The 27,114-nt window shown below is 53.2% G+C and overlaps 1 protein-coding gene across 3 annotated transcripts; it reads right to left on the bottom strand.

Annotated features, from left to right (window-relative positions):
• On the bottom strand, window positions 1-19,782 carry PODN (podocan). 3 transcript variants are annotated; one of them, XR_014779703.1, is made up of 13 exons: window positions 19,462-19,782; window positions 17,554-17,664; window positions 15,007-15,067; window positions 12,284-12,600; window positions 10,953-11,046; window positions 9,562-9,626; window positions 8,976-9,085; window positions 8,213-8,369; window positions 7,803-7,918; window positions 6,914-7,571; window positions 3,776-3,924; window positions 2,758-2,904; window positions 1-855 (listed from the first exon to the last, which is right to left on the bottom strand). XR_014779703.1 is itself a non-coding variant. In XM_084784438.1 (13 exons), exons 4-12 carry the CDS (start codon window positions 12,593-12,595, stop codon window positions 2,785-2,787), a joined length of 1,845 nt encoding a protein of 614 aa, XP_084640564.1. In that variant the 5' UTR covers window positions 12,596-12,600; window positions 15,033-15,067; window positions 17,554-17,664; window positions 19,462-19,780; the 3' UTR covers window positions 1-855; window positions 2,758-2,784. The 3 variants fall into 3 exon arrangements, 2 of the variants coding, with proteins under 2 accessions (XP_084640564.1, XP_084640563.1); XM_084784438.1 differs by having other exon boundaries at window positions 2,758-2,968; window positions 15,033-15,067; window positions 19,462-19,780; XM_084784437.1 differs by having other exon boundaries at window positions 2,758-2,968; window positions 19,462-19,780.
• Window positions 19,783-27,114: the final 7,332 nt, after the last annotated feature.

Genomic DNA, 27,114 nt, shown 5'->3' on the forward strand with positions numbered 1-27,114 from the left:
TGCAAGGGCAGAGGTAATGCTTTATATTAGTTTTTCTGTAACAGGAAAAGACAGCTTTGAGATTTTTATCTTCATATAGTTTTTTCTTTCCTCCTTAAACAAATCCAAAGGCACCCAGAACTCCCCTGCCTGCAGAACTGAAGACCAGCGCAGGTGCAGCCGCAGCTACACCGTCTCCACCACACACTGCTGCCTCCTTGCCCTCCCACGCCTTTTTGAGGTTGTCCCAGGAAAGTGCCTGTGACTTGCCAGGGCACAACAAAAAAGGAGCTCCCTGCAGGAGGATGCCCAGCACCTGGGGGAGGGGTGGGGCCACAGTAGAAGGCTGAAGGTTCCAATCCCCAGAGGGGAGGCACAAAACAAAAGCCAGCTTTTGTGAGTCTCAGAAGGTGGAAAACAACTGGCCACAGAGCAAGGAGACAACCTTGTGTCTCCAAGGAAAAGACCAGAGGACAAGGCACATAGCCAACTGTTATGGCCAGATGCCAGAGCTTTGGTTGGCATAGGTCACTCTGTGTATGTGACGAGGCGTGAGGGGAGCTGCCCAAGTGTATCAGGCCGATGTGGAGTCAAAGGTCAAGGTGTATGTGTGTGTGACACTGTGGGATTGTGCACAGAGCCAGTTGGGGCAGTCATGTGCAGCTGGCTCTTTGTGTGGCCAAGCTGAGGGTGTGGCAGTGAAGTGATATCTGCACGTGTCTGACTGTGTGACACACCGCAGGGAAGAGTGAGACAGAGACTTTGTTCAGCCTGTGGCGTTCGGATGCCCCTTGGGCTCGGCGCTGGGTGTGTCAGAAGGGGGCGCTCATGGGGCACAGGCCTGGGCTGCAGAAAGGAGTCCCGTGGTCCATCGTCCTGTGGAACATGACGGAGAGTCAGGGCTAGCCACAACCAGCTTTGGGTGAAGTGGGGCAGCATGAGGGGGTTTGGGAAGCCAGGCTACTGTGGGTGGGGATGAGGAGGTGTCCAGCTTTGATTCCAGAACTCCCGGGCTTCTCCCAGCACTCCACTCAGTAGACTTGACTATCTATGGCCAACATTCCACAAAGGGGGAAGACAGCCCTTCTCATGAGAACTAGAGAGTTGGAACTTAGTCTGTAGACCAGGATGGCCTTGAACTCAGAGACCCACCTGCCTCCATCTCCCAAGTGCTGGGATTAAAGGTGCGGGCTATCACCACCTTGTTGATCCGTGGGTTTTTGTTGTTGTTGTTGTTTGTTTGTTTTCATTTTTCAAGACAGGGTTTCTCTATGTATATCCCTGGCTGTCCTGGACTCACTTTGTAAACCAGGCTGGCCTCAAACTAGCAGGGATCCACCTGCCTCTGCCTCCCGAGTGCTGGGATTAAAGTTGTGCGCCACCACGCCCGGCTGATCTGTGGTTTTTAAGGCCAGTGCCTCAGCACAAGGACTCTCCCTCCATAGCTGGCCCTGGGAGCTGGGTCGTGCTCACCACCCTGTCATACACCCTGCCATCCTAAGTGGACACCTTTCTCCCATTATTCAGCCACACAGCTGACATCATCCATCAGCCACCAGCTCCTCTCTGCTCCAGGCCCCACCTTCAAGTCAATGTCCTAACTTTAGCAGGGACCAGCAGCCTCTTCCCACGGCCTCACAGCTCCTAGCCCCCACCCTGCAGTCCTAACTAACCTTAGATACACACTCCGACCTCCACTCTCTGCCTCGACAGGCCCTGTCACCTGCCCAGGTTTCAGCACTCTCCCCATGAGTCCATCTGCCCCTCCTCCTTACCAAGCATGCCCCGCCCCCAGGACAGAGACTGTTAATATAGCCCATTTCTTTGTTCCTTGTCTTCCTGGCCCTACAGCCCTACCCAAAAAGTCAGCCATGGATGAATTCAGTTCTCTGCTTGGCATCTCCCACTGCGGGGACAGAAAGCTGATGGCCTCAGGCTGATGTGACGTCAAGTCCAGCCATCAAGCCACCAGCCTGCCTGTGATGGCAGCCACTCGGCTCCTGCCATCCCAGAGCCTTCCCAGGCATTCTCTTCACCCTCACCTCTGCCCCCTACGAGGTCACAAGGACTCTCTGTATGACACATCCAGCGATGCTCAGCTGTGCCTCCCTCCCTCAGGCTCTTAGCACTGAAGTAGCTTGAGTCTCTCATTTCTGGAGAAGTCCATGTATGTACTAGGTGTGTGTGAATTTGTGTCTCCACGTGTAAACCTGTGTGAATGGGTACCCATAGACACGCTTCTGTGCATGTATCCACAGGCACACCTGTACACTCAGATGTGTACGTGTTATTGCCTGTGATTGTGTCCTGGAATAAAGTACGTATGCATGTTCGTGTGTGTAGATGCTTGTGTTACATGTGGGTGCAAACTCCCCGTACATTAACTATCTATGCCTGCTCTCCTCCTTGCTGTACTGGCTCTTTTAGCCTCAATGTCTGTACCTATCTCAAGGCCTACGGTGACTACATCCCCACCATCTCCAGCCCAGGCCTCTCCCCTGAACCCCAGACTTAGGAGTCTCTGCACCCCAGATATCTCCCATTATTGTGTTCATCTTCCTGTTAGCATGCCTCATACAAACTAGCTCCCAGGGTGTGTGGACACACACACACACACACACACACCTCCTATGGTGCAATTCTACATGCAAATGAACTGACAGGTTTTAAATTAAAGGATAGAATAGAAGTCAAGGTTGAAGACGACACAGAAACCTAAGATAGGTCAGGGACAGCAGAGTGCGGTAAGAGGTGAGCACACACACACAGACCACCCACCTGGGTCAGATCTGTGTCACTTTGTTTCTATCTCGTTTCCTCTTCTTCCTCTTCCTCCTCCTCCTCTTCCTCCTCTTCTTCCTCATCTATATGACCTCGGTCCTTGGAAACGTCACCAAATTCAAAGTTGCCTTCAATGTCCAAGACCTGCAGGTGTATCAGCCTCCTGAAGGCGCTTTCCACCACGGAGCCCACGGCCAGCTTGTTGAACCTGGGTGGTGGTCCATGGGTCAGTGGCAGAGGCCAGGCTGATGCCCTTGTGCCTGCCTACCTAGCTCAGAAGGGAAGGGGGATGGGGTGGGTGGCCGGCAAATGCCACAGCAAATTATACTGGTGGGGATGGGGCAGGAAGCATGGTGCACCATGGGAAGTAGACCTGTTAGGGCACTGACAGCTTCGAGGAAGGGGATGGCAAGAGAGGTCACCCTCTGTGTGTATTGTCACTTCATAGGCAAAGTGGCTCACCACTCTGGGCCTTCTGCTATCTTCTGTTCTGTCTCTTCTCTGGTTCGGGGGAGGGGGTAGTGTCAAGTTGGGGGTGCGGAAGGGGGATTGAGAAGAAGCTATAGTCTATGAGGGCTGAATTCCCTGAAGTCCTAATCCCAGAGTCCAACGGGGTCCTAGGCATCTCTCTGTTCTTGGGTCTGACATCTGAGCCCCACCTGGCTGGCTGTGGGTTAGTGAGATCCTTTCCAGTTAGTGTTAGCTCTCGTACCACATTAACGTCAACACCAGCACCCTGCACTTGTTGTTAATGCATCTGATACACACTCACAGGTCTGTGAGCCACTGCAGTCCTGGCAGAGCTGGGCTCACCCTCTGGCTGAGGCAGCACAGGCTTGCGGGGGGTCTTGCAGTGTACTCAGGGGTCCCTGGCCAGTCAGCAGCGAAGCCAGGCTCCATAACCACACTCTACCTGGAAGCTGTTTCCTCGTGTCTCAGACGGTCCATCTATTAGATGTTACGTGTGTGTGTGGGGGGGGGGGGTGTGAGCAGAGCTGGGGGCGGGGCTTCCTACCTGAGAAAGATCCCCTTGAGGTTGGGAGTAGAGTCAAAGGCGTTGGCAGGAACCGCGCTGATCTTGTTATTCTGCAGGTACAGGTATTCAAGCGATGCCGGGAGCCCCTCGGGGATCTCAGTGAGCTGATTCCCAGCGATGTCCAGAAGCTGCAAAGGGGAGCAGGGGAGTCAAGATCCTCCCTCCTCCACATCTTGCCCCCTCCTCATCCCCCTCATGTACAGTGCTTACCAGCACACAGACTCTCACCAAGCCATAGTCTGCCTACATCTAATGAGAACCCTAGTGCCGGGGGATGGGGGGGCACTGGGGGGAATGAAAGGGGGGGCCTGACAACCCACACTTTCCAGGTGGGGAAACAGCTCATCAAGTTTAGTCCTTTTGTAAGAGTGTGGGGCATGCTGCACCAGACCCCACATCTTTTTCCTACTTGACGTAGATCCTACCCAGCCCCTTCTGTCTTTGCACATGAAGTCATACCCAGGCCATAGCCTGCATGTCAGAGTCAGCAGGCCCCAGGATGCTCAGGCTCTGAGTCCTCTCACGCTTGGTGCTCAGGAGCCACAGTCAGGCAAGTGGGTCAGGCAAGCTGGTTTACCCTGGCTCTGTGGTCACCGTTACTGCCTCTCAGAGTGCCAATGCACCTTTGCCAGACCCACCCTCATGCCATCGTGGGACAGGACCACAGGATCTTTAAGCTCCTTCATCACCTTGATGGACTGGGATTCAGAGTCATCCAACATAGCTTGGTAAGCCAGCATCAGATTGCAGGGGAGCCCCCAACTTCCAACTCTGTCACCTCCACCCACAGGGCTTGTTTCCCATTTTGTCTCCATGGCCCTTGGCATCCTCCTCACTGTCTGCTTTACCAGTCAATCATTCATTCCAGAGACGGTTGATGCCCACGGGTGCTGGGGACATGGACTCTGTGGGACACCAGCTCCACAGCCAGGCAGACTGTGCAGACAGTTCAGATCCTGGCAAAGCAAGCCATGGGCTTGGCTGTAATGAAGGAGTGGGGAAGGGCCTCCTCCAGCCTTGAGCCAGGAAGTGCTTTCCAGGACATTAGCACAGGGTGGATTTGAGGCCAAAGGAGCAAGTGACCTGTCAAAAGACCCTCAGTGTGACAAGTGTGATGGCGAATCCCTGCTCACTCACCAGATACCCAGGCTGAGGCCAGGGAGGTGCCTGACTTGCCTGGCCCTGCCTATGGGGAGAAATGTTTCCTAGGCAAGGTGACACTCAAAAGGAATCCTAGGTATACCCTAGCATGGCTGGTGGTCCCCCCCCCCCTTTATTCCTCACGGGACCTCCAGCTCTGGGGTCTAGTACATTGTGGGGACTCTTCTAGACTTTAAAAATGGCTGAAGAAACAAAGGAACCAATGAATGGCTGTCTCCAATGAGCAAGGCAGGTGGAGTGCTTCCAATAGAAGGCCCAGTGTGTGTGTGTGTGTGTGTGTGTGTGTGTGTGTGTGTGTGTGTGTGTGTACGCGCGCGCATGTGCGTATGCTGGAGCAGGAGCAGAGGGAGCCTTGAAAACCACACCAGGAAGTCGGGAGGTGGACTTGGGGATGCAGAGGCAGGCAGATCACTGTGAGTTCGAGGCCAGCCTGGTCTACAAAGCGAGTCTAGAACAGCCAAGGATACACAGAGAAACCCTGTCTTGAAAAGAAAAAGAAAAAGAAAACCACAGCAGGGAGTCCAGCCTGGTACCTCAAGGAAGCAGGGAGTTATAGAAGACTGGACGGGGGGAGGGGGTTGGGGGGGGTTGGGGGGGGTGGGGGTTGGGGGGGGGGTGAGCAGGTGCTCTTCAAGCAGTGGTAAGATCCCAGGAAGATGAGGTTCAGGTCAGAGGCAGGCTGGCTTGGCCTGGGACATCAGCAGAGCAAATGGAGAGCTTACCGCTGGGCTAGGTGCTGGCGGGCTGCCTGAGGCGGGCAACAGAGACAAGGAGCAGCTTCCAAGTGTCCCTGGGCCAGTGTGGCCCTTCCTGCTTAGTGAGTCAGGAAACGCAACGAGAGGGAGCAGGTGTGGAGGTTTCGGGGCCAAGACTGAGGACCAGCCATAAGGGCAGCACAGAGGCTGGATTCTGGTGTATGGCTTCCGGCAGAGTGAGCTATGTAAGCAGAGACCCCCAGCCAACGCTGCACAACCAGCTGCCTCAACCACCTGCTCAGCCCGGGGTACCTCCTGGCTCCTCTCCACCTCCACCTCTCCCCAGTATTCTTTGAAGACACCCCAGTCCTGTAGTGATTCCTCACCACCACGGCCAGTGGTGAGCGCGTCAGACTAAAATATGGGCCTCTCCTCCTCCCTAGAATTCAGGCAACCCATGGGACCCGAGGCCTAGAGGATGAGCCCCAAGAGACTAGAGCAGGCCTTGAGGAGGTCTGAGGGAAAGGGGAGAGTAATGTGGAGGTTGTCAGCTTCTGTCATGAAGAACAGCTCTGGGAGGGGAACAGAGCTGCTGTGGCAGGCTTGGCCCCTTTTCAGTGTTCTGGTGACGCTCACCTGCTCACTGCACACGGGAGGTTCTTCTGTCCCTGAGAAGGTTTGACTCTTGGGGACATCCTTACATGGTCACTGGAACTAAGCCCACTGGCTGGCCCCAGAGTACTTTGGGCAGATTCTCTCACCCTCACCCTCTACTGACTGGTGCGGTCAACATGGGCAGTGCCTCAGCCTCCAGAGTCAAGGCCTAGCCTTCTGTAAGCTCCCACTTCTGAACTTCAGGAGGCTGAGCACATACTGCACAGATTGGCCCCCCAACCCTCCTAAACTAGAGAGCTTGACCTGCAAACCATGACTATCTCTTATCTCAACCACCTGTCTCAAGGCCGGGTCTGCCTATCGTGAGCTGGCCTGGCCACCCAGTCACAAGCTCTTGTGTTCACTCTGCCCGTTGCTCTTGTACCTGTAGGTAGATTGGATTGCCTGGCCATGGGCCTCCTAACCTAAGGTCAGCATCCCCAGCGGGGATCCAATTGTGAATAAATTCAGTCTGGCTATCCCACAGGACCCTGGCTCCTGGCACAACTGTCACTCGTCCCAGCAGCTGAGTAGGCAGCCATCCTAGTACATCCACCATTCTCTCTCCTCCCTGTGCCCCTACATGGCCCGGTCAGTCCTTTAGTACCTGTAGACCAGCAAGGTCCACCCAGGCACGGGGTCCCAGGGCCCGGCTATGTAGTCGGTTGCCTGTGAGGTAGAGTTCCCGCAGCTGGGCCATGCCAGCTAGTGCCCCACGTGCCAGGGCAGCCAGCTCATTGCGTTTGACCTTTAGCACGTGGACATTTTTAGGCAGGCCTGGGGGCAGCGTTTGCAGGCGGTTGCCGGACAGGTCAAGGGAGCGCAGCAGGCGCAGCTTGCGGAAGGCGTCCCGGTGCATCTGCGGGCTGGTGATGCGGTTATAGCTGAGGTTGAGCTCTTCCAGGAAGTAGGTGGTGGCGAAGTCCTCACGGCCGATGCCTGTGATCTGGTTGTGCAGGATCATGAGGGTGCGGACCCGGCGGGGCAGGCCACTGGGCACACGCTCCAGGGCGTTGTTGTACAGGTGTACCGTGTGAAGCCGCTTGAGGCCCTGGAAGGCCAGTGGGTGGATGCCCTCGGCCCGCAGCTGGTTGCTATGCAACAGCAGGTACTCCAGGCTGCGGATGGGCGTCAGGACGTCAGCGTCTACACTCTGGATGACATTCTTCTCCAGGTGCAGCAGGACTAGGCTGCGGGGAAGACCCGCCGGGACCCGAGACAGGTTGTTGCTGGACAGGTCCAGGTACTCCAGGCTGGAGAGCTTCCTGGAGGAAGAAGAGGAACTGAGATGCTAGGCAGGAGCCCATATCCCAAATCTGCCATCTCAGCTGCCGTGATCTACACGTGTGACTTGTTCCCGGAGACAGAAATGACAAAAAGACACAAGCCCCAAAGATTCTCCAGGGAAAGCAATGAAGGAAAAGCGGACACTGACGGCGCCCAGCCGGGGACAGGTGTTATGGTGATGCGGAAGATTCGGTGACACAGGGACCCACCAGAAGGTCTCGTTGTCCAGACCGTCATCTGTCAGATAATTGTTTTGCAGGTACAGCTCCCTCAGGTTGCTCAGCTCACTGAAGGCCCCAGGGGGGATCTTCTCTAGCTTATTGTTCTAGAAGGAAAGGGAAGGAGGGGGCAGAGTGAGTGATAGAGGTAAGAACCAGGATGAGGTGTGCAGAGGAGCCTGGGGACTTCCAGGAGGGGAGTCAGACCTGCAGCATCTGGGTGTGCGGACAGCCCCCCTCAAAGCCACACTGAAGGTCAGGCGCTCAGACTCCTGACTCCTCCCCCTGCCTAGGGTAGCTAACACTCTGTAAATGCACTCTCGGGCTCACCCGGCATCCCCACACACCCACCTGGGCCACAGGTCCTGCCTCTCCCCTCATCTGCCCTCTCTGCTCCCCACCTTGAGGTGCAGCTTGTACAGGGCAGGTGGCAGGTGTTTGGGCACATGGCGCAGGAAGTTGCTAGACAGGATGAGGATCTCCACGTTGCTGGAACCGTTGAACATGTTCTCCGGCAGCCCAGCGTCTGCCAGCTTGTTGTTATGTAAGTACACAGACCTGTGGATTTGAGGCACGGTCCTCACCGACCTGGGCTCCCCCATCCTTAGGCCGGCTTTGCTGTGTGCCTTCAAATTCTTACTCAAGCTGAGAATAGGGCCCAGGGCATTTTGCTACCCTTTTAACCCAATAATACAGAGTTAAAGTGCTTCAGAAGCCCCTGTCTGGTCAGGAACAGGGACCAAAGGTTCAGTAGCATCCTGCCACCACATAAATTAGTGGCAACAAGACTGACTTCCTGGTCCCAGCCCAGACAGACTCCTGGGAGTGGCCATACCTCCTTTAGCAGTTTCCAAGAAGGGCAGCTCCTCCCGCTGGAAGCTGCCCTTTCTACACAGACCCCACCACGCCCATGCATAGGATCTTACTCCTCATTTACTGGACGGAAGGCTTCCTCATCCCTCAGGTCTCAGCCTTCTGGATCCTGAGCTCCGCGAGGCTCACCACACCCGTGAGCACAGCCCGCAGCCCACAGCACACAGCAAGCCCCTCCTCAGAGCCTGCCTATGTCTCCAGCTTTGCCTCAGTGTCCCCCCCCCCCAACCCCCTCTCCACTCACCCCACACACAATCTCACACACCCAGGATCATTCCACTGACTTCTGACCTCAGATTTGGCTTTTGGCCAAAGGTGAGTCCATAGATCTTAGTGAGATAATTGGCAGCGAAGTCCACACTGATCAGGGCGTTTGGCAGGAATCGGGGTGCCAATGTCAGCTGGGAAGACCAATAGAGGTACAGAAGTTAGCTGAGGGCCCTGTCACTGGGCGCTCATCTGCCCCGGCACCCTCCCACGGAAGCTTCGTTCCTGCCGTGCTCTGTTCACTACCTACTTCTATACTTTGTCAAACAGTGTCTCCTTGTGTCCAGGCTTGCCTCAACCCACTCAAGTACGAGGGTGGCTGCTTCATTATCAGATATGTTATAGGTTAAAGGGGATGGTGTGCGTCCCCTTCTCAACATCCAGGGCAACAGGGACCCAGAGGCCAGGCCGGTAAGGGCATCCACCGGGAGCGACCCCAGAACTCAAGGGAAAAGAAAGCAGGGAAGCCCATCCACCCAAGAGGCCCCGCCCACCCCAGGGAGCCCCGCCCACCCTCAGGGAGCCCCGCCTACCCCAGGAGCCTGCCCGCCTCCCAGGGAAGCCCCGCTCTCCTCAGAGAAGCCCACACAACACCCTCCATGACCCTCACCTTGTTGTTGGCCAGGTACAGGTAATTGAGGCTAGTAAGATGCTCAAATGCCTCCTCTGGGAGCCCTTTAAAGGACAGGTCAGAGCCCTGGATAAAGGAGATGCTACAGGGGAGCAGGCGAACCGCCCACTTACTAGGCAGCTCCCTCCCCTCCCAAATCAGTTCCAGTGTCCATCCTGCAGGCTTTCTCCTCCTCACGTGGCCCAAGCTTGCTGAGGGACTGAGTGACCCAGCCTGACCCTGTGACCAGGAAGTAGTGCTCCCCGGGGGGATGGCTGCAGGAGGTCAGAGGCCTCCTCTTCACTCTCAGCCCCACCTATCGGCAGGTGAAGCCAAGCTGGGATCAGCCCGGGTCGGGTGGGGTGCTGACCCCTGGTGCCCTCTGACAGATGGCTTATTACAGTTAGGCTGGCCCCTCTCCAACCCTGAGCTGGCCTCTGACATCCAGTTCCCGCTCCACGACCCCTAGATGCTGGGACTGGCCCAAGTCAAAGGAGAGGGAACAGTTACATAAACCATGGGCTTTCTCTCTGTGGAACACGCTGCTGTGGAGTGTGCTGAGGCGGCCAGAGGGAGAGGGAGAAGGAGAGGGAGAGAGAGAGAGAGAGAGAGAGAGAGAGAGAGAGAGAGAGAGAGAGAGAGAGAGAGAGAGAGAGAGAGAGAGAGAGAGCGCTCTAACAACAGCAAGTTGCTAAATGAAACAAAGCAAGCTGCCACAGTTGCTGCAGGAGTTCAGCTGTGGGTTAAAGACTAAGGAATGACAAGGGCAGATCACAGAGGTGGTGTACACAGCAAAAACTCACCAAAACACATCAGATTGGACTGGACTTTCAAACTGAGTCGCTTATGGCACATAAATTACATATCAGTAAAGCTGCTTTCTTTTAAAACGGGGGAAGGAGAATACCAAAATCTTAATATTGATAATTCGAAGTGGAGGGATTATAAGGGTTTTTTTTTCCTTTCTTCTTCTTCTACTTTGTTCTGTCCCAATTATATACTATATTTGTCTTCAGAGGGAAAAGAAAAGCAACTTAATGCAGCTCTTGGGCTCTAAGGGCTCTTGCAAACTGGAGAGTCTCTGACAAGGTCCCAGGAAACAGGCTCTCAGTGGCGCAGGCTCCCCCTCCTAGGTCTCAGACACCCACAGCAGGCTGAGGCTCACATCAGAAAGGCTCCCTGCCCAGCCCAAGCCTGGGCTCGCCCTCTTCCAGAGGTCGGCAGGGCTGAGTTCTCCCCCGTGGGGACTCTCTTAGTCCCCTGAGGCCCAGTCCGAGTCACACCCCCCTTCCCCCTCCCCCCCCTCTGAAGTCCTACTCTTTCCCCCTCCGCTTCCCGCCCCCACCCCCCGCGGCTCCGAGGCCCCCACCCCTGGGCCCAGCACTCCTCACCTCGGGAAGTCAGGCGGTTGTTCTGTAGGTTTAGCGTCTCCAGCCGCTGCAGCCGGGACAGCTCTTCCGGGTAGATCTTCTCCAGCTGGTTGTTCTGCGGGGAGAGATGGGGGCGGCAGCAGTTTGGGGGTAGGGTGGGGTGTGTGTGTGAGGCTTCTATACCTAACCCTTGGCCCTAGGAGTATCCCTCTCGGGCACCTGCCTTGGAATTCTCTCCTGAGGCAGACCGCGCAGAGCCCACATGCAGACCTGTCCCAAGTGACAGTCACCTGGAACTGCTCCCTAAACAGAAGCAGGCAGTTCCCCCCCTTCTTTGGGGCTGCAGTCCCCACTCCCCTTGGAATACTAGGTTTCTGACCATGTGCTCTGGAAAGCCATCCTGGGCTGGAGGAAGAGCCTGATCCATAGCATAAACTAACACTCTCTCTCTCTCTCTCTCTCTCTCTCTCTCTCTCTCTCTCTCTCTCTCTCTCTCTCCCCCCCCCCTCTCTCCTCTCCCCATCCTCATTCCCTTTCTTCTTTGGTTTTCTGAGACAGGGTTTCTCTGTGTAGCCCTGGCTGTTCTGGAATTCACACTGGCCTGGAACTCACACTGGCCTCGAACTCAGAGATCCACGTGCCTCTGCTTCCTGTGTGCTGGAATTTTAATCTTCACATCTTTACGTGTGGTGCACCACTGCCCAGCTACACCCTTTTTATCTCTATTTGACTTCTTTACTCACTTGTCTGGCCCATGAACTGTGAGGCCCTGAAGCCATGACCTTCCCACACAGCCAGCACCCCATAGAGAACCAGAGGCACCACAGCAGGTACATGAGACAGTCTGTATGTGACTTAGTGGGCAAATACCCTAATAAGAACACCCTTCAATTTGTCTTTTTCTCTTAGTGGTCCACAGCCTGCCCCCACCCCCACCCCATACCCCACACCCCCGGATGACAACAGGCAGATCTGCCTTCCTTGGATCTCCTTTGAGGGAGAGTAACAGTTCCTCCTCTTCCCCAAGACTGCCCTGGCTGACCCAGGATCCATCCATGCAGTGGGCCTTAGCAGGGGTCAGCACTCTCTCTCTCTGTGCTCTGAGCTCACACTGCCTCCTGGAGTTGGAATCCTTGTTCTGGTTTTCCTAGTCCTGGAATGGTATTAATGGCGCTCTGTAATCAGGATGTCACATGTGTGCTAAGGGCGGGACCATGGTTTGGTCCTCCCTGTTACCCCGAACCTGGAGATAGTGAGGATCCATGATAGTTGGAGGTTCTGGGTAAGAAGGGAGCTATGCAACCATGTTGAAGGCTTGGGGCTTGGCAGCTGGGGGCCAGCATCAGTCTCACCTGCAGGGAGAGATGGTTGGTGTGTTCCGGCAGGTCGCCTGGAAACTCACGCAGGTCAATGCCACCGCAGTCCACTACACCTTCCTGGGAGCAGGCACAATCTCGGGGACAGTCGATGGTGGCTGGGCCAGGCTGTGGCTCCCCGGGGCTCAGGACTAGTACCGGCTGCTCCTCCTCCACAAATTCATTTTCCTCAGGGCTCAGGCTGTGGGTGCCACTTCGGCCAGACACAGGTGCCCTCACAGCCAGCACAGGACCCAGGAACAGCTGCGGCAACAGCAGCAGGAGTGGCAGGCCCCTGCTGCTGGCCATGGTGCCTGTAGGAGGAGTGGCTCAGGCCCACCTCGGTGCCAGGTGGCTCACTGGCCACACACACTGGGCATGTAGCTATGGCCATTGGAAGTCATGGTAAGACAATTGGCTGGTCTAGACCTTGGCGACTGCCACTCTCTCGTCAGAAATATCCCCTGTGGTGATAGGGCTGCATGAAGCCCTGTGCTTGGTCAGGGCTGCAAAACCTTCCATGACCCTTACCAGCCTGGGTCCTGAGGAAGTTGCACCCCCATTTCACAGAAAGGATGCTGAGGTGGGACCTGGATGGACTTTACTAATCCCTGTTGCCCTGACATAGGCAATGTCGTAAGCCTTTCTCTCCCTTAGCAGGGAGGTTCTGGGTAAGAAGGGAGCTATGCAGCCATGTTGAAGGCTTGGGGCTTGGACCCTGTCCTCCAGCTCCCGTGTAGGTCTGAGGACTTCCGGCTCCCTCTCCCATCACCGCCTGAGTTACACAGGATTGTTAGGGACTCACTAAGGGTCTCTCCCTCCAGGCCCTTTGCCCGAAATTCACTTTCTCTCTCCTGTGGGGTGTGTGTGTGTGTGTGTGTGTGTGTGTGTGTGTGTGTGTGTGTGTGTGTGTGTTGGGGGTAGGAGTCTGAGATGTCCCAGGGCTCACAATAGTTGAGTAGGGTTGTGAACACTCAAAAGTTGGAGCACCTGGGCTGAGAATAACTCTACATTTGGGTTTAGGCCGAGCGAACCCAAAGCCAGGCAAAGAGGTGACTGAGCCTGCTGTCATCCCATGACCTGCTGAGTCCCACTCCTGATGTTTAGTCACTCAGCCATCCTTACCAGGACCTGACATGCTCATATGACCCCTGCCCCTGTGGGTGTGGGGATGGGCTACCATTGTCCCCGTGGTCCCGCGGGCCAGGGCTTAGCATCCGAGGACTCAAAAATGTCTCTGGAGTGCGTTGAGTTGCAACAGGTGGCAGTGAGAACCATTGGTCCCACAGACCTCAGGGTAAGTCTCACTGTTCCCCTCCCCCTCCCCCTCCCAACTCACCGCACCTCACTGGACCTCAGCCTCCCCATCTATACCAGGCAGGTGCTGTTCAAACTCACAGTCCTGTCAGGACAAAGTGTGACAACAGACATAGAACATCTGATGCCATTTGGTGGCAGGAGCAGCTGAGGACAACAACCCTGCACAGTACCATGTCCCAGTGAGTGGGTGAGTGAGAGGTGCACAGGTGAGTGTCCAGGCTCTGCGCCCCATTCTGGGTCCCTCCCACCACCCCCTCAGGAAAGCCAACCTTACAGCAGCTGGAAGGGTCTGGGCACAGCCTGTTGCGGCAGGATTGGGGAAACCGGGAAGTTGGCAGTGACTCTGAGGGTGAGCTGTAGAGACCCATGACTAGAGCTAGAGTCACCAGTGTGTGACTCTGGGCAAGCTTTGGAATAGTTTACATTTTAGTTTCTCATGTGTCCTAGAGGTGCTAACGGAAGTGCTCTCCATGGCCAATCCAGGCGTCAAGGAGGCACACAGAGTTAATGCTCCATAAGTGAGTGAACATGAACTTCATCTTTCAGTGCTCTACTCCAGCAGTTCTCAACCTTCCTAATGCTGTGACCCTTTAACACAGTCCCTCAGGTTGTGGTGACACTCCCACCCCACCCCCACCCACCCCGCCAATGAAATTATTTTTGTGTTACTTCATAACTATAATTTTGCTACTGCTATGAATTATAAATACCTGATATGCAGGATAGCTGATATGTGACACCTGTGAAATGGTCATTTGACCCCCAAAGAGGTCACAATGGACAGATTGAGAACCACTGCTCTACTCCATAGCATGGTCCCCTCCCAACCACCTCATTACCCGCTCTACCATCCCCTCTTTACCCCGCCCCATGTCTAGATCCCACTTAGACCTCTTGGCCTGTCTCCAGCCGTCTGCTCCGGAAGATGCTATAGCCCAGTAGTCACTGGTGATTCCCACTGCTGCACTGTTTTAGACACCACGTTGTGCCCTCATCACCTCAGATGCCCCATCTTGCACCCAGCCCTGGATCCCAGAGACAGAGGTGAGATAGATCACATCCCTGGCCTCTGTCGGGAGTAGGTGCTGCCATAACCACTGCCCACTCAATTCAGGCGGCTGCATAAAGGGGGCCCTAGGAGGATTAACTTGATCCCCACCCTGCTAGTCTGGTAGAGGACCTGGGAGCCCAGCAGATGCCCAGCTCTTCAGTGCACAAGTGAGTGACACTGGCAGCCACCTGGCCCTCCACCCCCTGCCACACCTCTACAGAGCATTGTCCTCCCCTCCCCCCACAGCTGATTCCACAGTCTCCTGGCCACAGCAGTCAGCGGGGAGGTGGGGTGAGGCGTGGGGCAGGTGCAGGGGTGGAGCTGGTCCTCGCACACACAAGGTACTCACTGGACGGGCAGGTTTTCTTCCCTCACCTTTGGCTCGTCTCCATAAAAATCCGCAAGCTTATCTGTGCAAATACATAATACAGATCTATGCTCTGTTTTGCTTTATTTTTTCTGAGACAGGGTTTCTCTGTGTAGCCCTGGCTGTCCTGGACTCGCTCTGTAGACCAGGCTGGCCTCAAATTCACAGCGATCTGCCTGCCTCTGCCTCCCGAGTGCTGGGATTAAAGGTGTGCGCCACCACCACCCAACTTATATCAACATTCTGAACCAGACTGGAAAATGTCTCCATCACAACTTTAGAGACCAGGGAGCAGAAGCCCACTGGGGTCAGCCAGTGTCACAGCTCCAGGGCTTCTGCATTGTCCCATGATGCTCTTGTGGGGGCCATCAAGTGCTGGGGTCCTACATGGGGCAGGCTCCTGGATAGAAGGTTACGCACTGCCACACGTGGCTATGGAGCACTTAAGGTATGGCTAGTCCATGGTGAACATGCTTTAAAGGACACCCTGAGTGTGTGCGGATTTTAAAGGCACTGTAGAAAAGAGTGTAAAACATCTCAATACTACTAACGATATAGAAGTCCTCATTCATTTTATATTGGTTAAATAACAGTTAATACATTGGGTTACACAAAACTAAGTTTACCTGTCTTACTTTACTATAAAAAATATTAGCTGTGTGGTGGTGCCACACACCTTTAATCCCAGCACTGGGAAGGCAGAGGCAGGTGGATTTCTGTGAAATTGAGGCCAGCCTGGTCTACAGAGTCAGTTCCAGGACAGTCAAAGCTACCCAGAGAAACCCTGTCTCAAGAAAGAGAAAAAAAAATTGGGGCTGGAGAGATGGCTCAGAGGTTAAGAGCACTGTTTGCTCTTCAAGAGGTCCAGAATTCAATTCTCAACAATCACAAAGCGGCTCACAGCCATCTATAACATGGTCTGATGCCCTCTTCTGGCCTGCAGGTGTATGTGCAGGCAGAGCACTGTATACAAAATAAATAAATAAATCTTTTTTTAAAAAGGAAAAGGGGGAAAAAGATTATTTGTGCCAGGCATGGTAGTACATGCTTTTAATCCCAATACTTTAATCCAGGCCAGCCAAGGCTACATAGTAAAGACCCTGTCTTTAAGAGAGAGAGAGAGAGACAGAGACAGAGACAAAGAGACAGAGAGAGACAGACAGAGAGACAGAGAGACAGAAACAGAGACAGACAGACAGACAGACAGACAGAGACAAAGAGACAGAGATAGACAGAGAGACAGAGAGACAGAAACAGAGACAGACAGACAGACAGAGACAGAGACAGAGACAGAGAGGATGCTGCCATGGTCCTTCCATCCCTGTTTCCAAGCCTGTGCTGTGTACCCATGCTTGCTGGGCATCAAACTTTCAGACAATTCTCCTGCCTCTGCCTCCTCCCATCTTGCCACAGGAATGCTGGGATTACAGATGTATCCGTCTGTATCCTGGGGTTCTGGGGAATTGAACTCAGACTTGCACCGCTGGTGCTCTCTGGCCTCTCGTTTTATTTTATGTGCGTTGGCATGTAGGTGTCAGAATCCTCGGAACTGGAATTACAGACAGTTGTGAGCTGCCATATGGGTTCTGGGGATTGAACCCAGGTCCTTTGGAAGAGCAGACAGTGCTCTTAGCCACTGAGCCATCTCTCCAGCCCCCATTTCATTTTTCTTAATGTGACCTCTAGAACACTTTGCATTTGTGGTTCACATCCTATTTGTTAGACAGCCCTGCTTTCGAGGCTGATATGTAAACTGAGTCACTGAGAAAGCATAACCTTGCCATGGATGTCTTCCTAGAGGAAGTGAAGCCTAGACTAACCATTTTGATGGGCAAGCATCAGGCAAGAATGCAAGAGATTCTGTGTTTGTGTAGGCCTGAGAGTCCATGTGGAAAACTCCACAAAGCTCGCCAGACTGTCTGTGGCAGGTGGGACCTGGGAATGACACAAGCAGGCGCAATGGCCACAAGCCCACGGCAGGTTAAGCCACGGAGTATCAGCCTGCCTCGTTTGGGAAGATAAGGAGCTGCTGAAGTGCGGAGGGCAGCAGACATGGAGGCTGTGGGCAAAACAGAGAGGTTTAAATGCTGGTGCAGGGATGGGAAGCCGGGCCTGGATCCCAGAGCCAGATGAGAAAATGAATAAGGCTTGGATGGAGCAGATGCTCAGACCCCAGCCCAACCTCCCGCACTCAGGTTCAGTGACTATTCACTGAGCCCCGACTCTCTTCTGGGCTCTAGCTTGCTGGAGTGATAGAAAGCCCAGGAATAGGCATAAGCTATGTTCCTAATTTGCAAGCTGAAAACGCAAGTGAAAATGCCCCCCCCAATGCTGCCCACCCCAGAAATCTGTCTCCTCAGCAGTCCCCTGCCCAGAGGCCTTGGTTTGTCCTTCAAGGTTAGACTAAGCCTCCCCTGATTCTCAGAGTTGAATGCATTTGTGAAAGACAGAGGAGAAAGGCCTACAGTATCATCTGTTCAGATTCCCTGCTGTATAACTGTATATTAATAATAAGAGCCAGGAGCCCACCTGTTAAGAGCAGTACTCCACTTGGAGAAGATGTGAGCCCAGTGCTCACTGGGACAGCTTACAAGTTCCTGGAACCCCAGGGGATCCGATACCTCTGGCCCCTGCCAGCACCTGCACACAGACACACAATTAAAAACAAGCCTCTTAAGAAGAAGAAAATCAAGGGCATGATGGCTCAACAAGTAAAGGCTCCTGCCTCCAAGCCGGATGATCAGAGTTGCAACCCCAGGACACACATGGTAGAGAGAGACAACCAGCTCTGGCAAGTTGTCCTCTGACTTCTACATGCTCTATACGGCATGTGCGTACAAACACACACAGTAAGTAAGTAAATAAATGGGTTAATTAACTTATTGAACTTAAGACTAGACCTAAGGTGTGTCTTCTGCCCATACCCTCAGCTGGCCTTGAAGGCTGCGTAGGAGTCCCCCAAGAAAACAAAAGGGAAGGAATAGCATGGGCAAGGTGTGAAGTGGGGGCAGATGTGTTTCAGCAGCTTAAACTGGGAATAGAAACTGAGGGTGGTGACACAGGTCGTCAGTGGCATCAACCACCATGCTGGGGTGTTGGTGACAGGAAGCCATTAGGGTTCCAACAGGTCCTGATCAGCAAGCCCTCTTACGTACGAATCCCACAAGCCTACAGGTGCCACCTCCTATCCAGGATTCAAACAGAAGGGCGCACGAAGTCATTGAATCTTGCACACAGGAAGAGCGGGCCTAGGGCTCCAGGAGTCTACAGAAGCAGGGTGGGGTTGAGGTTGGGGGCAGAAGCTCCAGACCAGCCACTGATGAGTTTCCCAGAGCAGCCCAGGCTTCCCAGGGATGTGTGTGCTCTCTGTGAGCCCTGGATCTGATCGGTGTGGTTTTCCAGGGCAAAGGGGAGGAGTGGAGGAGGATAGGTCCACCCAGGGGTCCTCCCACCTCCCACCTCCCACCTCCCACCCCAGGTTCCTCTCCCTGCCGCAGCAGAGCGCAGTTTCACCTTCCGAGGTTGCCAACACTCATCCTTCCTGCCACCTCTTGTACACCTGCATCCTAGCCTGGGTTCTAGTCCTCGCTGTACGGCTACTTTTCTCTAGCAGCTTAGGCTATAGCTGCATCTCAACCTGGGGGCGGGGGGCGGGGGGCGGGGAAGGGGGCGGGAGGCCAGCACCAGAGCCCCAAGCCGACCCCACCCCCAACTTCCACCTGAATGCAGGCCAGGCATTCCAACTTGCCCGTCCCAGTCCACGCCCACACACACAACCTGGGGACAACCATGCTCCTTGCCCTGCCCATTTCTCTGTCCGACTGGAAGCAGCTGACAGACGGCTGGGCCCTATGTTAGACTGCACCGAGAGGGACAAATCCAAGTACGACAGCTTAACTGTGCGCCTCACCTGCCCAGGCGCCCTGATTTCTGCCTCTTTCTGTGCTGGTTTCTGTCTGTGAAGAGGTCGTTGCTGGACTCGGTGGAGCCTTTGATGAACTGACGTGAAAAGACGCAGGATGCCCTGGGCCCACGTTTTCAGTGCAGAGGTCCAGGCCCCTTCCCAGTTCCACCTGCCCCCCACAGTCCTTGTCACCAGCCCGCGTGCCTCCATCTCCCCTCCCATCCGCTCGCAGATTCTTTCCAGATGTGCCCAGCGGGAGGAGCTCGAAGGCTGGGACCTCTGAACATCCAGGAGAAAAGGCGCCCCCTGCCCCCTGATCCTGATCCCGCAGGGGTCCTGCTTCCCTTCCTTCCCCCCAGGAGGTGTGCCAGACCATGTCCCTTGTGCAGGGTCCGCGGGCCAGGGTGAGATACGGCGACCCTCCCCGGCAGCGGCTGGGGCGGTGGGCGCGCGGCGAGAAGTCAGAGTGGACTGCCTGGGCGCGGCCGGGTGGCCCGTGGTCCCTTGGCCCACCCGGCCGTCCTTGCTCCTACCTGCTGCTGCGCGCCGCGCCGTGGGCGGAACAGGGTCCCGGGTGTCCGCCGAGCTCCCCGGGCTCCTGTCATTCAAGTCGAGCCGTGCGCGCAGGGGCGCCAAGTTTTGTTGTGGGTTCTCTCTCCCCGCCTCTCCCCCGGCCCCCGCCCCGCGTGCATCTGCCGGACGCCCGTCCTCTCCCGACACAGGCGCAGGGTCCCGCTAGGCGCGGGAAGGGAGGGAGGGCTTTATGCCCAAGGCGCCAGGCTTGGCGAGGCCCCACTTCCCGGGAGCCGGTGCCGCCGCCCCAGCCCCTCTCCGCCCCGGAGGGCCGCTGCACCACGCCCCCAACACCGGCCAGGCGGGTTGCCTCCAGCGCACCACCTCTGACTGCCAGCCTTCGGCCACACCCAGTCAGACCCCCACACCTAAGGAGAGCTGAGAAGGCTCCTTCTAGCCAGTGCACTCAGCTTCTTCCTCAAGCCTGAGAGGAGTTTGCAGCCACCCCAAGCACAAGTGCCATGCCTGATACCTCTCCCACCCTGGGGTCCTGGGCTGTGGCTAAGGCGGCTCCAGCCAAGACCGGGCTGGACCCCTTCCCGGCAAAATTCCTCATTCTCCTCCCCACCGTCTGCCCTCATGCACTGGCCCTGGGCCCACAATTTGGTGAACCTTGAAGGGAGAGTAAATTGGACCGGGGTCTTCATGCACGAAGATCCTGGTCACGGAGAAGGCAAGGGGGTGAGCAGGGAGCACTTAAGGCACCATATTGCTCCCAGGGGCTGAAAACTGAAAATGGTTCCAAGCAAAGGCGCATTAAGTACTAGCAGCTGAAGCAACACCGTTTGGCGCCAAGGGCTTCATGGTGGAAAGGCGGCGCCACTGGGTTTGGGTGCTACTTGGCACCTCCGCTGTGAAACAAACCTGTCCCTCATGCGTGCTCTGGCCTTGAGGGCAGGACTCACCTGGCTCTCAGAGATGGATAAGGATGAAAAAAAAAAAAAAGCGTGGACCCACTTGGCCACCTAAATTGCCAAGATCCTGAACGACTCTGGTCAAGTGGCTCCAGACCTTCCCGCTCCTACACTGTCAGGTATTCTGTTTCTGTCTCCATGTGTTCGTCTCTTATAGCCCTGCAAAGGAAGGCTAGTTCCCCGTTTACCAAGCAAGGATGCGGCCTCTACCATTCAGAGCTGGGGGATGCTGGTCCACCTAGCAGGCTCAACAGCCCTCTGTGATGCAAACAAGAAGGTCGGGGAGTAGTTAAGGATAGAGCCTGGATTTGAACCCACGGCCATCCGTTTCCATTACCCATCACTGAAGAACTTAACAAGAATGGGGAAGGGAAATATTTTGCCTTCTTTGGCCTCAAATTCCAATCCTGTCTGAGCTCAAACTTGAAAGTTGGTATGAATCACAGGGCTGGACGGGGCCCAGCAGAGATGCATCTCGTGTTTTTCTGGACAGAGCTTAGACTCAAGTGGAGCTAAAAAAGAACTGGATTCTGTCGGCCTGATTACCCACGAACCAAAAATCTTCTAGAACACAGAGAATCAGCACACGCGAGCACCAACGAAGTGCAGGGCACTGTGCTTAAATATCCTGGCATCCTGGCCCTGCGGGAAGGTCCAGTAGACTACACCTCGAAGGGCCAGGGTGTTGTAGGAGCCAGGCACTTGGAACACAGCACACTCCCTTTCCCTACCATGAAAACCAGCTCTGCCAAGCCAGTGCCCACACATGCTCTGTGCCTGCGTGGTGCTGAAGGCACAAGCTCCGTTACAGAGGCCCGGTGTGGAGGAATCCTGAGTGTCTCAGGGAGAAAAGGGAGGCAGGCACCCCTGCTGCAGAAGCAAGTCCTCTGGCTACCTGAGCCGAGAGGAGAAGTAATGGCTATACATCAAACACTGTCTAAGGTAAACAGAAAAATTCCCGGACTCTGAACAGCACTGGACTCACAGTCAATCCACAGGGGAAAAAAAAATGACAGCTGGGCCTGATGAAACTCCAAGAGACATGCAGCAGAGATGCAGCCTGGTATGATGGAGCGCAGCCCTAATCCTAGCATTTAGGTGCCGGGGCAGGAAGACAGCAGGTTTGAGACAGCTGCACTACACAGTGAAATTCCATCTCAAAAAGTGGTGAGGTAGGGGTTGGAGGGACGGCTCAGCAGGTAAATAAAGCCTTGCCACCCAAGCCTGATGACCTGAGCTCAGAAGCCATGTAAAAGCCACACACTTGTAGCGTGTGTCTGTGGTTGCAGTGCACTCCACCAAGGGGATGCAAGATGTCTCAATGACGCACAAGGTGAGGACACTGGGGTTGTCCTGCCTCTCCACACGCACACTCTGGCCCTCCCCCCCCCAATGCCTGTAGAACACACTAAGACCACATACATACACAGGGGTTTATTTTTCAAGATAAGTGCTGAGAAATAAACTCCTGTAGTGAAAGGGGGAGGAAGAGAACAGAGAGCCATCAGAGAAGAAAAGAGTGCCTCCTACCTTTCCTTCCCCAGCAGCCGACTCCTGAATTCTGAGCGGCAGGAGCTTGGTCAAATCAGAGTGCTGTTTGGGTCTTCGAGGTCTCTCTGAAAGGTTTTGTTGCTGTTGTTTTCTTTTTGTCATTAGTAGTGGGGGTTGAGCCTAGGTCATTGTACATGCAGGGCAAATGATCTACTGCTCAGCCCTATCCTCGCTTTTTAATTTTAATTTTAATTTTTTTTTGAGGCAGGGTCTCATCAAGTCGTCCATGTCTTGAACTTTTGATCTCCTTGCCTACTGCTTCTCAAGTAAATAAGCTTATTGGCCTACAGCTAGCACACCTGCCTGCAGGCTCTTGGCAAAAGCTAAGACTTGGGCCTGTTGGCTCAGTTTATTAACAATTAAACTTTATTATACAACCCAACTAGCATATACAAGAAGGAAAAAAAGGTTAAAGGGACAGAAGATTAAAACCTCCTGGAATCCGTTTGGCAGGACGGGTCCTTAGGTGTCTCAGTCCCACGAGCTGGTCTAGTCCTTTCCTCTCTCTCCGCGCCTTCTCCTTCTCCCCTTCTACCTCTTGTTTTTCTCTCCCCCACCTTCCCAGTCATATGCAAAGGGCGGTCCCTTCTCCCTTCGAGGGTCAATTAGGAAAACAATAGCCACGGTGGGGTTCCTAGGTAGGCTTCCTGAATTCCAAGCCCAGGAAGGCTCCAAACAGTCTCTCACAAGGTATTCATGGTGTGCCCCAAGGGTAAAGCCCGCCAAGACTGCTTCCACCTGCGACAAAGCTTAATCTATCCCACATGGGCCTGGGGAGATGGCTGAGCTGGTAAAGTGCTTGCATAAAGAAAGTTGTTTGCATCCCTCATATCATCATCATCATCATCATCATCACCACCACAACAACAATAGGAAGAATAGGAATCATATAAATTAGCATGTATCCACAGTTTAGAAACTGAGAGTGGGGTGCAGTGATGGGATGGATCCCTGGGGTTTGCTGGTAGCTAGTCTAGCTTAATTGGTGAATTCTAGGCTCTCAAAAAAAAAAAAATAAGACAAGACAGCTAGACACACAGACCAGTTGGTGAAGTGTTTGCTGTGCAAGGCTGAGGACCTGAAGTTTGGATCCCCACACCCATGCAAAAGCCAAGCATGGCAGCACAACACCGCCCCACCCCCATTGTGGGGGCACAGACAGGCCAAGCCCAGAGTTCATTGGCCAGCCAGTCTAGCCAAATCAGTCAGCTTGAGGCACTTTGTATCAAAACCTAAAGTGGACGGCAACTGAGAACGACACCTAAGTGAGGATCTCTGGCCTCCAAAGACAAAACTCATCAGTGAGGCAAAGAATGATGGGAAAACCACAGCTGGAGGTAGAATTGGAACTTGCGTCTCGAGGCTCCAGCCTAGTGAGACTCTCTTTGCAGCAGGCACCCAGTGGCCTGAGAGCCCACTGCAGAAGAGAAGTGGCAGGACAAAAGAGGAGCATCCGGACAGAAGAGGAGCATCTGGGCAGTGCACCTCAAATCACCTTCTTCTGAAGATTCTGTTTCTCCTCACAGTTATGACAAGGCCAAGCCCAAAAGAAAACAAGAAGAACAAGTCTTCCTTCTGGCTCCCAGAAGAAATATTTTAAAAAGGAGAAGCCCTCAAAAATGGCCGTTAGTGAAATGGCATGCTGTTCTTGGTTCAAAGATGGATCCTCCAGCCAATACGAAGGTCTTCCTCACAATGGATGTCCTCAGAATAAGACGAGTCATATGATTGGTGCCTCTAATCCACTCACTACCAGCTTTTGTTTTCCAGACAGGGTTTCTCTGTGTACCAGCCCTGGCTGCCCTGGACTTGCTTTGCAGACCAGGCTGCCCTCGAACCCACAGAGATCAGCCTGTCTCTGCCTCCCGAGTGCTGGGATTAAAGGTGTGTGCCCCCACCGCCTGGCTCACTACCAGTTTTTATTGCCAAGTTCAACTGGTTTTTCTTTTTTGAAGACGTATTTATTAACTTATGAGGTTGTTTTTGTTTTGTTTTGTTTTGTTTTTTGCCTGCCCATAATGTACCTGATACCCAGGGTCAGACCCCCTGCAATGGAGTTACAGATGGTTCTGAACCACCATGTTGGTGCTGGGGATTGAACTGGGGTTCTATGAAAGATCAACACGTGTTCTTAAGCACTCTGGGCCATCTCTCTAGCCCTCTACTTATCTTCAACCAGATTCCTCATCCTGTATTTCTTCCCTTTACTTGTAATAAGTAAGCAAATTTCCACCTTCCTTGGTTTTTCCTTTGCTCACAAGTGTGAGCTTGTATCACACCCTGTTCTTGGGCATTATCTTGCCCAACCTAAAGCTTCTTTGAGCTGCCTAGGTCAACCATTCACTCAGTGAGTGCCCATTTATTTCTATCCCAATGAAGTACCTAGTCTTGAATAGCCCTCATGTCTTTGACATTACAGAAGGTGCCATATTCTAAAAAGTGAATTATAAAATAACTTGCAGGAGAAAAAAGGTTAACAGTGTGGGTAGCTGATTAGAAAAGCAGTACTTACTGCTTGTAACTTATGCAACTTTATTATTTTCTCTAAGATTTATTATTATGTATACAGTGCTCTGCCTGCATGTACCCCTGCAGGCCAGAAGAGGGCATCATATCACATTATAGATGGTTGTGAGCCACCATGTGGTTGCTGGGAATTGAACTCAGGACCTCTGGAGGAGCAGTCAGTGCTCTTAACCTCTGAGCCACCTCTCCAGCCCTGCAACTTTATTTTTTTAAGATTAAATTTTAATTGCTTGTATATGTGTGTATGTGTGTGTGTGGGGGGGGGGGTATGTGCACATGAGTGCAGGTGCCCAAGGAAGCAGAAGGCATACTGGATCTCCCAGGAGCTGGCATTTCAGCCAATTGTGATCTGTCTCAGGTTGGTGCTGGGAACTGAACTCCATTCCTCTGTAAGAGCAGCCCACAATCTTAACCACTGAGCCATCTCTCTAGCCCAATTTTCTTTTCTTTTATTTATTTTACTGCAGTGGTGTGATCAGAGCCAGGGCCTTGCGCATGCTAGGAAAGCATTCTCCCACCAGGCGGCATCCTCAGCCCTTTGCCTGCAGCTTAAATAAACAGCACAGTATAATCAATTGTCACTAACTGCACTAAATGCTTATGGCCAAAATACAACAACTACAGGTCAAGCATTTGCCATGTATACATACTGCTGAAAACAGTAACGTGAATATTGCCAGGAAACACTTAACGGAACTGACTATATGACCACCACTTGGGGCAGTACATTTTGGATTTTTAAAAAATAGTTCTGGCTAAAATCCCATACCAGATAAAACATCCAGCCAGATGGAATCAGACTCCCCACTCCTCAAGGGCCAGGAATCTAGCCCAATAGTCTCTGTTCTTACCGAGAACTAAAGGGCTGTTTGTTGCAGCAGTCTCCAGACACATCTAAGATTGGGCCTTTCCAGAAGATTTTGTAACTCTCTATTGAGAAAAACTCTAAAATTCAGCCAGACTTGGCTGTGGTTCCCGATAGCCTGTAAATCTTTCAGGGCCCTCTTCAGCTGTTTGTACAAATCCCCAGTTCTTGCCAGTGTGGGTCCAGCCCGTGGAGTAGTTTACATGGAGGTACAGCCTGGCCAACTTCTTCTCTGGTTATAACATCTATGGACTTTGTTGTGTTCAGAGAGCAGCCACTGCATGGGCCAACTGGAACTACAATGTTTGATGAAATCTAAGCCCCCGAATGTCATTAAATGACTCTATATATCTATTCATTTAGTTACTGTTTAATTACAGAGGCAATTGGATTTTAATGGTTCTCAGCTGGGCATGTACTCAGGAGGCAGCGGCAGATGGAGGTCTGTGAATTTAAGGCCAGCCTGTCTACATAGAGAATTCCAGGCCAGCCAGGGCTCCATAGAGAGAATCTACCTCAAAAAGAGGGGAAAGGGGGTTGGAGGGATGATCTCAGTGGCCAAGAGCACCTTTTACTCCTACAGAAGGCCTGGGTTCGGTTCTCAGCAGCTCACAACTGTCTGTATCTCTGGCTCCAGGGCGTCTGACACCCTCTAGGGACACCTGCATAGAAACACACACACACTTAAGTAAAAATAAAGTTTTTATTTTTAAATTAATGGTTCTTGAGGAAAATGTAAGACTACATATGGTCAATAAAAGCAAGCTGCCCTCAGTCCCACACACAATTGAATATCTGAAGTCAGAATCCTCAGACTATTTAACACCAGTGATTTCTTCATGTAAGAATCTTCACCTTAGAAATGATCCTGAGCACTTGACATTTTACAGCTAAAACTGCTAACCCTCATACACAAGGCAGGCACAATCGCATCAAGATATATATATATATATGTGTGTGTGTGTGTGTGTGTGTGTGTGTGTGTGTGTGGTGTGTGGTGTGTGTGGTGTGTGTGGTGTGTGTGTGTGTGTGTGTGTGTGTGTGTGTGTGTGTGTGTGTCACACACGTATAGGTATCCAAGGAGGCCAGAGAGCAGGGCTGGATCCTCAGGAACTAGAGACCACACCCCAACATGAGTACAGGGATCCAAACTCGGGTCCTCCAGCAGAGCAGCAAGTGCTCTTAATGGCAGCTCCAACTTAAAAAATAAATAAATACGGTTGCTATATGTAATTGTTTTGCCTACATGTATGTATGTGCATCACATGTGTGCCTGGTACCTGTAGAGGTCAGAAGTGGGTATAAGATCCCCTGGAACTGAAATTCCAGATTGTTCTGAGCCACTGTGTGGGTCCTGGGAACTGAATCCAGGTCCTTTGCAAGAGCAACAAGCACTTTTTTTTTTTAAAGTTTTTCAAGACAAGGTTTTTCTGTGTAACAACCCTGGATGTCCTGGCCTCGCTGTGTAGATGAGGCTGGCCTTAAACTCAGAGATCCACCTGCCTCTGCCTCCCAAGTGCTGGGATTAAAGGCATGCACCACCACTGCCCTTTTAACTCAGCAGTCTTTACTTAGTTGTCACCTTCTTAACCTTCAGTTCTCAGTTTAAAATTTACATCATAGATGTGTCTCCCTGCATTGCAAGGACGCCTGTCCCGCGAGCCCTCTATCATGGCATCCTGGTTGTCTGCTGCACAGTACTTGGACTTCAGTCTGTAAGAATTACTCAGCTCTTTTAACGTCTCCCTGGCTGGACT

Source organism: Acomys minous (assembly GCF_964271855.1).
Source record: "Acomys minous genome assembly, chromosome: 6".
Lineage (NCBI taxonomy): Eukaryota > Metazoa > Chordata > Mammalia > Rodentia > Muridae > Acomys > Acomys minous.

Coding starts and splice junctions, on each gene's coding strand:
- PODN (XM_084784438.1), bottom strand. CDS start 12,595: ATGGCCAGCAGCAGGGGCCTGCCACTCCTGCTGCTGTTGCCGCAGCTG. Junction 8,370..8,975: donor GGCCAAAAGCCAAATCTGAG/GTCAGAAGTCAG, acceptor TCAAATCCACAG/GTCTGTGTACTTACATAACA. Junction 3,925..6,913: donor TGGACCTTGCTGGTCTACAG/GTACTAAAGGAC, acceptor TCCCCTTTGCAG/CTTCTGGACATCGCTGGGAA.